At 34.1% G+C, this 16,894-nt stretch overlaps 1 protein-coding gene across 9 annotated transcripts in view; it reads left to right on the forward strand.

Annotated features, from left to right (window-relative positions):
• The window catches only part of LOC144470503 (echinoderm microtubule-associated protein-like 2), an 87,575-nt gene that overhangs the window by 39,376 nt on the left and 31,305 nt on the right, over nt 1-16,894 (forward strand). For all 9 annotated transcript variants that reach the window (XM_078181736.1, XM_078181731.1, XM_078181739.1 and 6 more), the window contains exons 3-5: nt 6,869-7,099; nt 13,084-13,246; nt 14,418-14,531. In XM_078181736.1, the coding sequence (XP_078037862.1) occupies nt 6,869-7,099; nt 13,084-13,246; nt 14,418-14,531 (508 nt within the window). The remainder of the gene's footprint in view (nt 1-6,868; nt 7,100-13,083; nt 13,247-14,417; nt 14,532-16,894) is intronic.

Here is a 16,894-nt window from a genome sequence, read left to right on the forward strand (position 1 = left end):
ATACGATAGTTATTAATAATAAAATTCTGATGTTACATTTCATTATAAAGTAATATATTATTTTAAAATCTTTAATATCGAGTTTAACTAAGAAGGAGCTAAGTGTGTAGTACTTATGCTTAAGGGGTGGATTTATTAGAATTGTATGTTGTTCTTCATATACTGGACAAAAGCGTTATGCTTCTCATAAACGTGCACAATTCGCAACGATATGAACTCTTGCTAACGAGCTATTTAGATTACAGTGATTCGAACAGCTTAAAAACGTGATGAAGTTTCTAGGCAATTTATATTCTGCGCACCATGGCTCATTCATTTCTTCGTGATAGTTCCGAGAATAGTTTACAGCTTTAACTAAACCTTGCTTCTTGATCAAATCGTTAGTAACCATTTTCACTTGACGTTTATGAGCATTAGTGAAACCGGTAAATGGGACTTTAATATCCAATGCAGGCGTTACATTAGTCGCTTATTTTGCAAGTAACTCAACTTTCTTACTTTCATCGATTCCGATATGGGCAGATAAATTGAATGAAGTTTTGTTATTGCTATTTTTTAAATATTTCATATATTTGTTTTTCATTTCATTCAGGTAGTTGTTGCATTTAGAATGAAAAATCGGTTTTTGGAGAACCTTACTTGTCCTTAAGGAGTCGTTGACAATGAGGTAATTGGTACCAATTTGCAAATCCGGAATATTTAATGCTTCATTTATGGCGTAGCACTCTGCAGTAAAGATTGAGGAATATTTGGACAGACTATCTTTTTTTAAGATATTTATTTGAGAACAATATCAAACAGTGCCCACCAACTCTATGTTTTCAGTCTCACTACCGTCTGTATAAGTTTCAATTATATTACCAGAAAATAATTTAACAAATTTTACCAGTGTTACGTTAGCGTTTGACGAGTTACACAGCGAGACTCCCATGGTTTCATTACAGGGTGGTTATTAGTCAGGATAACATAGTTGCATACAATAATTTGTAATCTTTCATAAGATATTAAGTATTTTTGTACTACTGTCACTTTCATAAGTTTATTAACAAGAGACGGGTTTTTTCTTCTATTGGAAAATGGCGTCACACTGTTTGTATTACCGAATAGAATTTTGTTTGGAGTTAAATCTTTGATAACATTGCACTTTATAAGATATTTTGCAGCGAAGAAGTTAGTTCTTTCTTGAAAAGTAAACGTCTTTTGCTAGACGTGTTGACTCTGTATCCTAATGCTATTCTTATTACAGCGTATTGAACTTGCTCTAATTTTAACTGTAAATTTTTATTTTTTAAATTGTTAATATTACGATCAATTTTACCTGGTTATTAAAATGAACGATCACTTTATTTTTGTGGCAATAACTCAACACCAATGCATTTAAAGTTAATTTTAATTGTTGCAATAGACTTTTCAAGTGTTTTTTTTGTAATTTAATTTTTCATTAAATTCGACACCTGTAAAATTTCTCTTTTTTCAAAATAAGTAACAAATGTTATTCTAATTCTATTTTGTTTTAGATTTATTTCGACAGAACAAAAATAACATATGAGCGTTCCATTGCTCAACGCTTAACAAGTTATTAGAAAATTAAGCAACAAATCCAAAAATTTTTCTGGAGACTGCAAAATACGATGCAATATTTACCGTAATGAATTCTTTACATTAAAGTGTTACTAGAAAGATAATTTACAAGTTTAATACCGAAGTTTTTCATCACCGAATGATATTTTGTATATTTCATTTTTATCGTGTTATGTTGGCTCAATTTAAAAAATTAATTGTCGTACTCTGTATTCTCGTCTGCTATGATTCATAAACATTAGACAAGTTAGGCACGGCAAGAAATATTATTCTCGGACGAATCGAAGTTTAATGTATCTTCTGATGGATCCCGATAAATGAGATGTCGTTTTGTAGAAATTGTGCAACCACAGTGCATTTCACCAATTTCTTCCTTTCTCCCTTGTCATCTCACTCGTTTGCCTGCTACTGTATGTACTGAGTAGTTGTTTAAAATATAGTTCTTACTAACGATACATTTGGGCGCAAGCTACGTCTTAGTGCTATTATTTCCCCAATATTTCGTAAGCATTGTAGTTAGCTTCATCAGGAGATCAAAAACATGTTGATGCTAGTGTGCGCTTGGTAGTGGTGTTTCATTTAATACAAAGTGTCGCAAAAGTGACTCGCATTCGGGGAATGAGGAGTTTTTAAGGTCATTTGAAGCAACTCTTTCCATTTCAAAAATTTTCTCCGAAGCATCGTTAACAAGCTATCAACGAAAAATGGTAACTAACAAGAAGCGAGCTTCGCTGGTGCTAGATGGCTGAACCATTGGGCGTAACTGGGCTTCATCCTGTCGTTCGTTCGGCCGCCTCGGGCCAGCTGATCTCGCATCTCATTGGTCGCTGTTTTTATTTAATAAATATCGTGAAGAAAGCTGCGGATTACACTTGCGCTAGGGAAAAAGTTACTTCAAATGATCTCACGAACCTCTTAGTTCCCAATTATGAATGACTTTTTGGGCACTCTGTCCAATGGTGCCTTTTTAAGTTCCGGTTTATTTCTTACCCATAAAAAAGACTTTCTAATTGATCAGCTGAATGATTGAACAACTGAGAGAGAGAGAGGAGCTCTAAATTGCGTTCGCGTGGTGATTTTGATACCTGTTGATGTTATCAGGGTACTTCATTTTGCTAATGGTCCTCTGTGTTTCTCGGAAGTTTTTCGAGAGTTCTTTCCCTTAATTTGAGCTATGACCTTAGCTTCATTAAAAAATACCATGTGTCTTGTTTTAATTTGATCCTCTACTATAATTGATTCAATGTAACTCAATCTGGTGAAACGTTAGTGAGTCGCGTGTTCACGTATCATGAGCAGAGAATTTTGTAGATCCTTGTCGATGAAAGCTGCCGCTGTGAATCATTGGAAGGTGATCACATTTATCAGATATTGGCATGAATGGTGAAGATGGTTTTAAAATTTTGTAACCTGAGTTTTTTACGTATGGGATCGGCTGTGCTTTGTGCGTACACTAGGGAAATTATATTTTCGTTGTTGCCTCGTTCAGTGCATCCACTGTTTGTCTTCAGGTTGTATGATTCTGCCGATTGCGCAATTTATTTTACATTTAAAGGAACCGATTTTTGGAAACTAATTTTAACATGATTGAGTTTCTGAAGTAAGTATTCGTTTTCAATTATCTTGACAGCTCCATCTATCATGATACTGAGTTCTTGTGTGCCGGGGATGATGGTGAGAAGAGGCGTGTAAAATATCTGTTGATAACGGTGGGCTTTCGATGTACCTTTGATATACTAGAAACCTTTCAGGTTTTCTTCTTGTCCTGTATATCAAGAAATAATGATATTATCCGTTCTTTTATCTCTACTTTCATGGTAAATTGTATTTTGGGGTATAGGGAGCAGCGCTGCAGGTACGAGCCCCTTATCTTCCCTTGGCTTGCTTACATGTGCTATTCGGGCGGTATTTCGCTTCCCTACTCTTCAAGGCAAGATTACCTGGTCAAAATACCGGGTGGTCGTAGTTCTTTTCTACTACACGGTGCGGCTTCCTAAGCACCTATTCGTCGCAATCCTAGCGGATAGAGTGCGAGAAGCGAGACACGGTGATTCGATCATAAGATCAAGCTTGAAACAAAAATCATATGTTCCAAACTAATTCATTTTCGAACTACGTACTTCAATAACTTTTTAAAGATAATATAAAGATGAATCGATTTGCACATAAATAACATACAGTTATCTTAAAGTGATTGCTATGATTTTGTTTTTCTCTCGAATAATAAAATCTTTTATCAACATTTAATGTTATGATTGATTAGAATCTGTGTAATATCTAACTTGCCTTACACAGATCCTATTAATTATTATTATTTAGATTATTGAATCTGTTATGTGATATAAGAACTGCCATTTCTTAAGAATATCCCGATTTATCTTTTATTCGATTTTAACTTTTATTCGTTATCATTAAGAGTTTCAATACTTGAGCGGTTACGAGACATAATTCAAACTCGAATACTTGTACCCATACTCGGTACTCGGTACTCTGAGGACCTGGATGCTCAGATTGTAAGTGCCCCAATATAATCAAGACTCGTGGGTACGAAACGCAGGCCTTCCAGAATCGTAAAAAAAAGGCGTAAAGTAGAACATAACTCTATTCTCGAGTCGCACAATGCGAACTAATTCCCACGCATCTCTGCTGGGTGAGAACTACGAAAATACTTAGCATGCTGTTCACGCAGAGTCGTCGGGAATATACTGTTACAATATTCTGCGATGTTACGGAGGTTTCTCGTCCTTCTCGCCGATGAACACATTTATTTATTTATTAAATTATAGAAAAACTCTGAGTCAACAACCACCGTTGACCGGGAACCGCAATCTTTATTCGAAAGTCGACTTCTCTTACTTCTTGATCATGGTTGTAGAAAGCAACTTCATTACCGTAATGATCTTACACCGTCGCACATGACCATCGTAACTACCATTAAACTCCAAGACAGTTCTTTTGCTTTTGGTTATTCTTTGATAAAAATTCACGGTAACAGATAGCCCTAGAGGGACACACCCAGCGTATAATATGTTGGATTATCGAGATCGTTATCGTAGTTAAGCGTGATTAAATTGTTATGTTCCATTTGATATTTAACACTATCCTTAATGGATTTAGGTCAATCCTCTTACATCTTATAGAATCGTTCGTGTATAATTATTTGTAATAGTTATAATTCTGCATTCTGTTGTGCAATTGTTTATTTGACACAGGTGTGTGTAAATCAGCAATTTGATTATCAGTCCATTTAAAAAATGACATTTGAAATGTGGCCAAATGAATGAAAATTTGAAAAAAATTACTATATCTTTTCACAAAACACCCGAGGTCTCCATGTTGCGTGATGGTCTACTAGACTAGACTCTCTATCATCTAAGAAGACTTTGTCATTTCATTTACTTTTAAAAGATTATTGCGTTTTAAAAGATGTACGAACACTTTTGTGTGCTATTGTATGTTACGCCAATCCAAAATAAAAACAGTATTATGTTATTGCTATTTTATTCAGTTAAGTTATTGCTACATCATTTTATAGTGTTCTTTCGATATTGATCAGAGTTAAACGAGGTTATATTGTCTCCTGGATGTCTCGTACGAAATATTTCAAAAAGCATTCGCGTTTGCCAAGAAGTATTTGACGCACTCCTTCAACCATTTAATTTTTACTCGATAGCTTCATCGTATATTCAGTAGTTTACGAATAATCAAAGTTATAGACTTCGATTGTTTCATTATGTCGGATAAGATAATTTTTTATTTATTATAATTTACAGATAATTTTTTTATCTTTCAGTAGCTTTCATGTACACTAAGTTATCGAGATGTACAAAACGCATTTATTAAATATTCGTTATGTATATAGATAAAAAAAAGTTAAAAAATGAGAATTACTTATTTTCTTATGTCGCTCAAAATAATAACAAAATTAAAAGATGCCTTTCAGTCATTCTGTAGTAGACTAGTGCCCCTATCATCTATGAAGAAATTCATCTGATATAGTCTTATTTAAGCAAAGTTATTGCGTTTTAAAAGGCAGATTTACTTAGTAAGTTTTGAAAACATTTTAGAAGATACTTTTTGCAGAGTCATTAGTCTTTTTATTACCCTCCACATAACAGCTATTTATTCTAATTAATTGAAATTGTGTAATTAAGTGACAATAAATGACAATTTGAAAAGGTTGCGCCAAAATATCTCAATTTCCGCCGGCGGAAATTTAATAGGAGTCACTGTATAATATAGGTTAATACTTCTTTTATAGAGGATGTCGAGCTGCATCGATCAGGGCATTAAAAAATATATGATTCCATTAAAAGCGAAACGAGGTTAACCTCCACATATCCTTCACACGTCCACTGACTGGCGGAATTTGCGCTGTGTAGCATAATAACATAAACACATTACATTGAACAAGGATGAGTGGAGCAAGTTACAAACTACGATACGACGAATCGATTACCTAGTAACGTACACATTGATTATGCAATAATATTATAAATGCGCGAATTCTGCCAGTATGTGAACGCGAGAAGATCATGTGGAGGTCGACCTTGTTTTCCTTAATACTTTGATCAATGCAACTCGATATTCTTTATAAAAGAAATTTAAGACATTTTAAAAATAGAAAAATATAAATATATTTGCAAATGAAGTGAAATTATATAGATTTTGAATCTTGAACGCAAGCACAGCACGATTATCGTTGTTTAATTGTTTCCAAATTTTGATCACATCGTTTTCTTACCACATGCCATAATTTAAAGAGCTAAGAGCAACAAAAATCGGAAGACGAAAAATAAGGGCGACCTGTTTATACTTATGACCGTTAATTTCTGAGAAAAGTAATGAAGCATTCATTTCTTAATGTTGGCATAGTATCCAATACCCAGTCGTATCTGGTTGATATGAAAAATGTTAGCATCGACACTGATAAATGGCAAGCGAATGAGATATATGCATAGATGGTCTAGTTTTAAAAACCCAAATTTCTTCTTCCTACCAATGGTATTGATAGTGTCACTTGTTTATTCTTCTATCACATGAACTTAAAAAGAGCTGAATTTTATTTTTACATCGCATAAACTTAAAGAAACAAAATTTGCAGATGAATGATTTTTGAGTGTGAAATTAGTACATTGTATTTATTTTGCAAATTGTTGCTGAAATAAACGAATATAGTTACTTACTATTTTACAAACAAATACATCGCTAGTAGGTGATAGTATGAAATTCTCCGACTACCAAATTATAAAATTTTTTGTGAACGATCGAAAACTTTATTTTACAGACGAGATGCTGGAATGCGAGACCGGATCATTATTGGGTCGCGTCGCAGATCTCGAGAGACAATCCTTGGCGCAGAGGGACGAGATAGTTTGTCTTCGCGCTACGTTAGCGGACGCGCTTAGGCGAATTGCTCAATTGGAAGGACGGGAAAAAAGAGAAGATGAAAGAAACGACAGGAGAAACGACAGGATGATGTCCTCGCCTTTACGAAACGGGCATGTACCGGTTAGAAGTAAGTATCCTCTTAGCTGATGCTTCATCAACGCTTACGTTTCATTCTACAGATAATCACAGTTAAATCTTCGATTTGGGATTTTCTTTCAAGACCTGAATTAGTAAAATTTTATTCGAGATGTTGTCTAAACAGGATTTCAAACATCTCAAACAAATTATTCAAATAAAATGTTATACAATAAATATACAAAAATGTTATACAAATGGTATACAATAAAATGTTTGGTGGAAGAGAATGATCAAAATTACGAAAATGCAACATGTCCTCCTTGCACGGGCCAACTATGGCCTGGTTAAGATAATTTAAAGTAAAAGGGAAGAATGTTCTTCTGTAAAGCTTGTTATTGTAGCTTGTAGCTTGTTCAATAAATTTATTTTTGATACAATTCTTGGTTCAAAGATTTTGTCTTATAATCTATTTACTTTAAATAAACGTTCTGCCGAAACAAAAGATAAAAACTTGATGTTATATTCTCAAAAATTTTGATTAAAGTATGCGTTTATACAATAAATACAGTAAATTCTCCTTAAGTGTACCTAATGACGATATAGAAAACGATCACGTAGCGAGGTTTGGGTTTCATTCTTCAAGTCTCTGAGATCGTCTTTATAGTTGCTGCCATCTCGTGAGAGAGGGAAGGTGAGAAAGAGAGAGAAGAGAACAGAGAGAAAGCGAAAGAGAGAGAGAGATAGAGAGGAAGAAAAAGAGTCGAAGAGAAAACGAAACTCGGGGCGAACGAAACTACCTGTAATGCTAGAATAAAAATAATGATATAACTTTTTTATTAAAAAATTTTTTTTAAATATTAGTCAGATTCTTCCAATTAAATTGATACCAAACACATGTTCTAGATCATATTTATACTTTATACGTAGCAATTACCTTATTTTATTTATGGAAAAGGCATTAGATAACCAGATTTTTAACTATATATGAAAGTATGTGTGTGTGTCATTAAAAACAAAATGTCAGTAAAGTTATGTTATTCGGGCCTACGATCGACTGACATTCAAAATGGACATGCTACGATTCACAACATTAGCAGGGGAGATGCCACAATTTACTGACATTTAGAGCAGAAATGTCTCGGATCATTGACATTCGGAGGGGAAGTGCTTCGAGTCAACACACATTTGCTGGAACGGGCATACGCGTGCGAAGGAACAGTTTATTGTACTTTTTCCATCAACTCTGGAATTTTCAAATGACATACATACCTTCTTTGGCGTTGCGTTTAATGTCGGCTACTATAAAGACGAACTGTCAGACTCGAAGGTCCGTGTCTTGTCTACGCTAGTAATACACTTTCAATTCCGATCCCGCGACGTTCAGAGAGACACTACTGTATTTACTGTACCTGGCAACTTTAGACGTGAGAAAAAAAGTACTGATAACTGGCGCACTGGCGTATAGGCGTATATAGGGTGTCTCAAAAGTGGCTCAAAATCGGGAAATGAGGGCTTTGTTTCGGAGTTATTAATGAAAAACAGTAACCAACAAGAGGCAAGCTCGGTTGCCGCAAATAGTTTGTCCCAACTAGCGAACGAAGCCAGTTCATTGTTACGGTCGCCTCACGCCAAGCCTTGCACTTTGTTCAACGAAGTTCTTCTGAACAAGGCATAATATAGTGAAAAGTTGTTTAGAGTATTGACCTTAAGAACATATTTCAATATCAAGGACTTCGGAAATGGATACTCTTTTGCCAATATTTGTCTTCTTAATACGTTGACGCCGGCGCCGATATTCACGATTTTCTCTGTGATTCGGCGCCCGAAATTTACAAAAAATAAATAATTACTTTAAGTTTATAATATTGAATTTCTATGTTTTTACTATTGAATATCTGTTTATAATGTTCAGATAAATAACATGAACCTATTTTGTAGTACCTATTTTGTGAAATGCAAGCAAAATAAGCAAATTAGACGCAAAAGACACGTATGACCCATCGGTGGCTGAAGCCGTCGTCAACGTGTTAAAGGTCTTTCGACTCCTTTTTCTGTCAACAGGAATTAGCCACATATTTAAAATGCTTAAGCTAGCTGATACACCCTGTATAGTTCTTATTCGTGAAGTAGTTATGCGTTGACCTTGGTTGCATTCGTCTGCAGCAATTAGTTGGCTGAAATGAGCCATAGAACTAGAAGAAGCGATACAAATTTTCTGAACACGAACGATCGCGTTGTACCACGAAATTTCAAAGTTTCGAAGCAAGCGTGACTGCAGCCGTCAAGAGAATTTCAAGGATTTCTATTGGCATCGGCAATGGATGGAATAGTCAGGATTCGGAATCGCACGATTCCATTGTCTATTCCATATTTCCTGTCGCACAGTGGTCCCTCTCTTGAAAAAGTGACCAAAAATAATTTTCAAAGTAAAATAGGTTAGATTAGGTTTATATTTATTGCTTTGAGGCATATTGCAACCTTTTGCATATGTACTGCGTCTCATAATTATAAAATCATCTCCAAATTTTTAGTCTTTATAAGCAATAGTTAATATAATATCGAATAAAGAATGTTTCGTTCGAAAATATATTCTGTACACCAAATTGTTTACAGCGAAACAAAAGACATTTAGTATTTGGTAACTATAGGATTAAGTCTGTAAATGTCGTTTTTCACGAATATATATATATAAAAACAACAAAGTCTGATTGGAATTATACTAAGTAGAATATTGAAATTCATTGAAATTGGAGGTGGACCCATGTATTATTAAATTATTGTTTTCGTTTTATTTCATCGTACCTGGCGTGAATTTTTGTGTAATTATATATTCTATTATGTTCGTTCTATAATCCCAAAACAACAATAAATCAATTTTCTCTATCGGAAAAAATTTATTCTTTTTTTAAAAAGGTATCGTTTCTCAGTGCAATCTCAAATATGGCATACTGCATTTATTACTATTAATATATCTAAATATTACTATAATATATCAAATACAATGTGTCAACTTCTAGCTTGGTAATGTTTAGCTAACTCTACTGGTTCCTTACTTCACTCTGTCATTGAGAAGGCTCTCAATTTCATTCAAGCTTTTAGAATATTTTCTAGCTCTCACAGCTATCATTCGCTGTTTATTGTAAGCAGTTCTTCGAAATCGCCATTTTTTGGTGAAGGTAGTTATATTTTCTTATGAATTGGTAGCCTATCAAAATATGTCTTCTGTCCAGCAGATCTTATAATTTGTGGATGAGGCATTTCTGGTTCACATTTATCGTATGATTAGTACTTGGTTCTGTTGTCAATTTTCGTGTACTTTTACCCGTTTGTCTAGTTTGTGCAATTATTCCGTTGTACGAGTATGGGATATCCCAGTTTAGCTAGCCAACTATTTGTAGTACCGAAGTTGCCGATTCTGTAGTTATCTGCTTCAGACAATGTCTAATAATTTTGTTAAAAATTGCAATTAGCTAGAATGACAAATAAAATAAATTATAGTTTATTTTTTAACGTTGTCATCTAAGCCAAGAAGAAATATTTAAACACAGAAGTTTGTAGTACTAATACTATTACATTCGCAAAATTTTCATTGCCTACTGAATGATTTTTAAATCATGAACGAGTATGTAGTTGTTTGAATAGTAAATTCTTTAGACACCGTCTCACTTTCCTTTTTAGCAGATTTAATAGTGAGCATTGCATAATTCGTGTCGCGATGCATATAGGAGGAAACCTTGCAAGGTTGAAGCGATTTCGTGGAATGTTCATCGTACATACCTGTCAGCACGCGACTGTTTAGGGTCGCGTCCCATATATGTATATCGTCTTTCACCATGCAATCGATGCACCTAAAACTGATTTCAAAATTGAATTGTTCGAAAGTATTTCGTGCTACTTCAGATTCACTATTCAATTCCGCTCGTGTTTTTTTTTACGTATTACTACGAATTTTCTTAATTGCAACACGTGGCTGACGATAAGATGTATTCAGATATTTTAACGACGTGATCTTGAGATGATTTTAAGATGAACTTGATCATCAGAAATAAATTAAAGTTCTATTTAAAAATAGAACTTATCTTGTCTATCAAGTAAAATTCACAATAAGGTAAATGAAACAAAGAAAAATACCTGAGCGTTAAAATCGGCGTTTCGTCGTGTTTTAAATCAGATATAAACAGTGTATGCATGCAAATTAACTGTGTAAGACTTTATATACACAGAGCGTTTATTCGGAAAACATTGTAAAATTATCTGCAGCTCTGCGGCATGTTGTCATCATAGTTCAGAATTATAATGCTCACCCGGTAGACACCTTGCGCATGCGTCATCGTGCGTAGCTAATTTGCATGCCCACACTGGATATAACAGGTAGAGATTTGAAGCTTTCACGGCCCAATATCATACAGTTCTTACTGCCGAGACTTCCGGATGTCAATCGTGTCCTTTTGGAAGAATTGCCAAGCCTTGTTGCAATACTTGCGAAACAGTGGAACAATCCGTCTAAAAGGTCACGGTTTACACCTGGAAACCACAATAGTAAGAATTGAAGATCTAACTAGCGAATTCTTTCAATATTTAAAATATTTTGAAAAGGGGTTGCATAAATAAGGTTTCACTAAATTAGAAATTCAATGCACAGTAGGACTTTAATATCCTTTTAGTGACTCCGAGATATCTTTAAAAATTGTTATATCACAATTTCGGATTCTATAGTGGCGCATAATATCGCCAAGATCGCGCGGATACGGGTTTTACACTCAAAATTAAATCTTTTCTAAATCATATTCACTTTCTTTACCTGTAAGATAATCCTTTTGTATATCATATTCACCGTTTTGCACAATAGATTAATTCTCTTGAATGTTGATGATGTCTCTTTTCCTAGAAGCCAAATTAACTCCTTTTGCAGATCTTATTCACCTATTTCTAAATAAAATTTACCGTTTTACAAATGTAATTCACATGTCTGTGGTTATCTGTAATGAAATTTGTCTTAAATTGAAAAATTTTATGACATTTTATTAATAATTATTCTACATTAATGAAGATTGTTGAATTTAAATATATATTAATGAATTTGTATTACAATTATTTGTTGCAAAAAGTTCCCTTGTAAAAATTTCGCTTCAACTTTCGGCCCGAAACTAGGATGCATGATAAGTGTACACAGGGAAAGTAGCTATCCAAGGGGTGGGGCGGTGATACATGCACAGAGAATCCTGTACAGTGTGGTGACGTATTTACTCCGTAAATATTACAATTCTTGTAGCCCTTTTCCTGTGAACAATGGGCATAACAGTTGCCGCTCCAGTAGCATGATTTTCGCATCATGTAACATGTATGTTGCGCCGTAAAACCCAACTTGGGGTCCATCCGCCACTTTGGCGTGAAACGTGGAACCCTTGCATATTACTACGCCGGTAGTCCAAAACAAAAGAATAACCGTAAACCGTGACAGAGACATGTAAGAGGGGTAATGTTAGGTCGCTGTACGTCATTTCTCAAACCGTTCATGTGACATCCGCATGTACCTGTAGAAAACACAACCAAATCAAGTGACAATACAGTTATGTCGTACTATTATTATTATTATATATATATTATTTTCTTATAGATTTATTATTATATATATAGTATATATATAATAGTAGTAATAATAATAATAAATAATACACAATAAATAATAAATATGTACTAAATAATAAAAAGCAATGTACTAAAAGTGAAATGATATTTTTAAGCACCATTTTTACTGATATTTTGTATTATACAGTTTATTGAATTAATTTTGCGATGACCATAGCAATAGTCAAAGAATGATAATTACATAAAAAACAGAGCATAAAACACAATAAATAATTTTATTGAAAAGTTTTAAAAGGTGTCCTTTAACCTGTTCGGTAGGAATGGTATCGAATCGAAATTGTTAAAAGGTGTATTTTGATACTTTTGGTAAAATTAGTGTAAATGCAGTGTAGGAAGTTGCTTGTAATTTATAATTTATAACATTCAGGTTTTGTATGTTTCTAGGTAATCAAAACTCAACTCCGCAAAAGGATTTACGCTTGCGTCAAACTAATAGCACCTGCCTGAGAAATTCCTCCTCCTCAGGATCTTCTCAGGATGTTCGGGACTCGATGTCCAGTCCACTGAGGCCAGTCAGTTATACACATTCATCGCAGCTCCCTCAAAGGTAGTGTTATATTGTTAACGAAGAAGACGTTATAGATTTTAAAAACGATTTAAATTCTTTGCGGTTATTAACCCTCTTAGTGCCAGGCATTTTATGGAGTACATGCGAAGAATGCCACGGGTCGATTTGATATGCGCGCTTATATGAATAGTTTTATACAAAATTCCGATTTCCTGGATGCAAATTTTACTACTTGTTCTTCTGAGACTTATAGGATATGGAATATAATGTTGGGCAGCAAAATTTTTAGTTAGAAAATATGTTTAAGCCCGCTAGGCAGTCGGCCCGCCAGACGGTCGGCCCGCAGGCACTAAGAGGGTTAATATCTATAATTGTAGATCTAGCTGCGCCATGATTTTGTGCCAATACTGCCACACTACACCGCGTTCGAGAGCTTTAACCCCCTGTCAATCGTGCTCGTGACAGTCACGACCGAGTCTAATGCTCTCTAATTGATTAGCCTATGACAGTTACGGGCTTATGCGGAAATATACAGAGTGTCCTAAAAATCACTTACAAGCAGAAAATGAGGGGTTCCTGAGGCCATTTGAAGTAACTTCTTCCGCAGCGCAAATTCAATCCGCGGCTTTGTTCGCGAGTTATTAACTAAAAATTGTGACCAATGAGAGAAGGACTTGCCTGGCGCTAGGCGGTCGAACCAACAAGTGGACAAAGTTTAGTTCTGCTGACTGGTTCGGCCGTCTTGTGTCAGTTAAGCTCGTCTCTCATTAACCATTGTTTTTCGTCAATAACTCGTTAATGATGCTTCGGAGAAAATTTTTGTAAAGGAAAATGTTACTTCAAATTACTTCAGGAACCTTTCATTTCCCGATTTCGAGTAACTTTTGAAACATCCTGTATTGCTATGATTGTTCGCGTGACGGAAAATTTAAATAGTGGAGTATTCGGATATTAGAGTATTCGAAAAATAGAATTTCGAAAACTGTTTATCATACGCAAATAAAAATTAAACTGACAGAAAATGTCATCGATAACTCAGAAATCACATGACGGTTATAACCATCGGTTATAATCTGGTTTAGCAATGAAATCTCGTGACAGACACTGACCGGTGGAGTTAAAGAGAGGAATCTAATAGTTTAGCCATGAGTAAGAGATATCGTTAATGCTCGCGGACTAACTGATGGGATAAATTGAATTTCTTTTTCAGAAGGTCGGTTCATTACCAATCAACTGGTTCGTTACACTCGGACAGCCCCAGTAGTAGTAGTGTTTCTCCGGTGCCATCGCCAAGTCCTAGAGCCACGCCACTGCCAGTTGCCAGGTATGTCTCATCACATCAAATTAAATTAACATAACCACCATTCGGTGCTGTTATCCTTTAATTGGAATTACTTCTATATTTATTGTACTTAATACTGTACTTTATTGTACTTAATATGGTGGCATAATTTCGACGACGTATGTTTAATTCTGAAAATTCTTTTACGCGATGTTCTGTAATCATGAAAAAAGTAAACATAGTACGTGTCTCCTTAGCGTTTGATAATTTGTAAACTATTCTTACGCTTTCAGCATAAAACGTGCAATTTTTAATCTGTAAAGGAAACATTAGGTGAATTAATTCACTATGTTTCAAGAAGTTTAATTCAATATACCTATGTTATCTATTTGGAGAGTAAATTTACCTACCGTTTATTTAAATTCATCTAATGATTCGCAAGAAGATGAATCACACCTACGAGAGGATAAATTTAAGTTAAAAAGGATGTTGGGATATCAATGAAATACAGGAAATTCTTTCAACTCGAAAACAAAAATGGACAATTTTGAAACAGTAGATGCGATTATTTGAGCGCGTGGCTCGTTTTTGTAGGTGTTGACAATCGGCGGTTACAAAAATCGTATCTCCTCTTTCCAAATTGTCCATTTTTGTTTACGAGTTGAAGAACAATTGGGGAGAATTTACTGTATTATAAAACTTCTTATCTTATGATTTATTACTTTAAAGAGATTGCAAACAATTTAGATGAGTCCACAGGTATCTTTCACCATAAAAGGAGAACGACATTTGCGACATAGAATAACATAAACGTATAACAACCATAAACATTTAGTACAAAGGTATTAAAACTGGATTATTTAATTTTAAATTCTTAATTCATAAACGTTATTGGTTTTTAATTGTTGTATAGTTTAATCCTTTTCATCAAAGTAAACTGATTAATCTGGTAATAGTGTTAATATAATATTACAGTAATGCCAAAATAATGTAATATTAAAAAATCAAATCCAAATGAATGTTTTTTATTTCCAGTTTTGTAAAGTTTATAAGTGTTTAACCGTTTAAAGACTACTGGTTATCAGCAGAAAATAATTTTTAGGAACCGTATTTACAATATTTATTTTCGTACAATGTTTTCTTCCCTTACGAATCTAATACTAAATTACTCTGATATAACAGATTGCTAAAACGTCTACTGGAGACTAAGCTATTGACTAAATTCTGTACAATGTACAGAGGGTCCATCAATATCAAAATTATTGTTTGTCATATAATATTTAATATTTCGTGCATCAATCACAAAAGGTATTTTTTGTGTATTCACGAAATTGTCACAATTACAATTTTGCAAAAATAGTTACCCTTACAACGTTTAAAATAATTGCAGCATTACCAATATTTGTAAATAATGGGATTTCACAAGCATCAATCGTTATCTTTCAAGGCGATGCAGGAATGACGCGAAGAATGCGGAAATCCGTTCACACCGCTGACTGTGTTGCAATAAACGAACATAATTAATATTGTTCGGCTTTCCATCCTTCCGCCGTTAAGGTTTCATTAAAAGCAAAAATTTTTAACTAAATAGCAGCCCTCTCCAATTAAATATCTTCGATATAAACGAAAGGATGAATATACATTTTGAGAAAGCCACTTCCGATTTCAATGATTTGGCACCACGTTCTCAAAGTCATCACTCTGAATCTCAAAGTTCACTTTTACCTATACATACATTCGTGAATAGATATTTAAAGTACCTCATTCGATTTTGACATTTTGAGTAAAAATGTTGGAGACAACATTTGAACGGTATCGAGTGCAACATATTCTTCTGCTATTAGTTCTTCCGGCGAATGCACGCGCAAAGCTTATATAAAGATCAACTTTGTTTTACGGTATCAACTGTACTAACTATAAGACATTGTCTCTGTATTTACGATCTTTAACGTAACAGAAACCACTGGTTATATTTGTCATATTAAGATTTGAATATCACCTAAACTTTTAGAGATAAGTTAATTTATTTTTATAAATAATTTCGGGCGGCATCAATTGATGTGTTATAAAATACATTCCATTTAAAAAAAAAAGCAAAATTGTCTGTTATACGACCTTTACGCATTTAGTGACAAAAAATTAATAGCCCAAAATAAGTTTTGCACGATACGATTAAAACTTCCTGTGAAATATTTTTGCTACTAGTAATAATAGCTAGAATGATGTCAAAATCGAGTGGAGACACTTTTATAGAATCGGACCAAACGAGTTGAATTTTGCTGAAATGCTGAAAAGTCTAGCATTTTCTTTTTGAGTTATTTGAGTTTGCACCTTAATTGTGCCCATAATTATGAAAGTGGTCTATGTCAAAATTAAAAAAAAAATGAGTTTATCAGTTATTTTAC

Source organism: Augochlora pura, chromosome 5 (assembly GCF_028453695.1).
Source record: "Augochlora pura isolate Apur16 chromosome 5, APUR_v2.2.1, whole genome shotgun sequence".
In the NCBI taxonomy this organism is placed as follows: Eukaryota; Metazoa; Arthropoda; class Insecta; order Hymenoptera; family Halictidae; genus Augochlora; species Augochlora pura.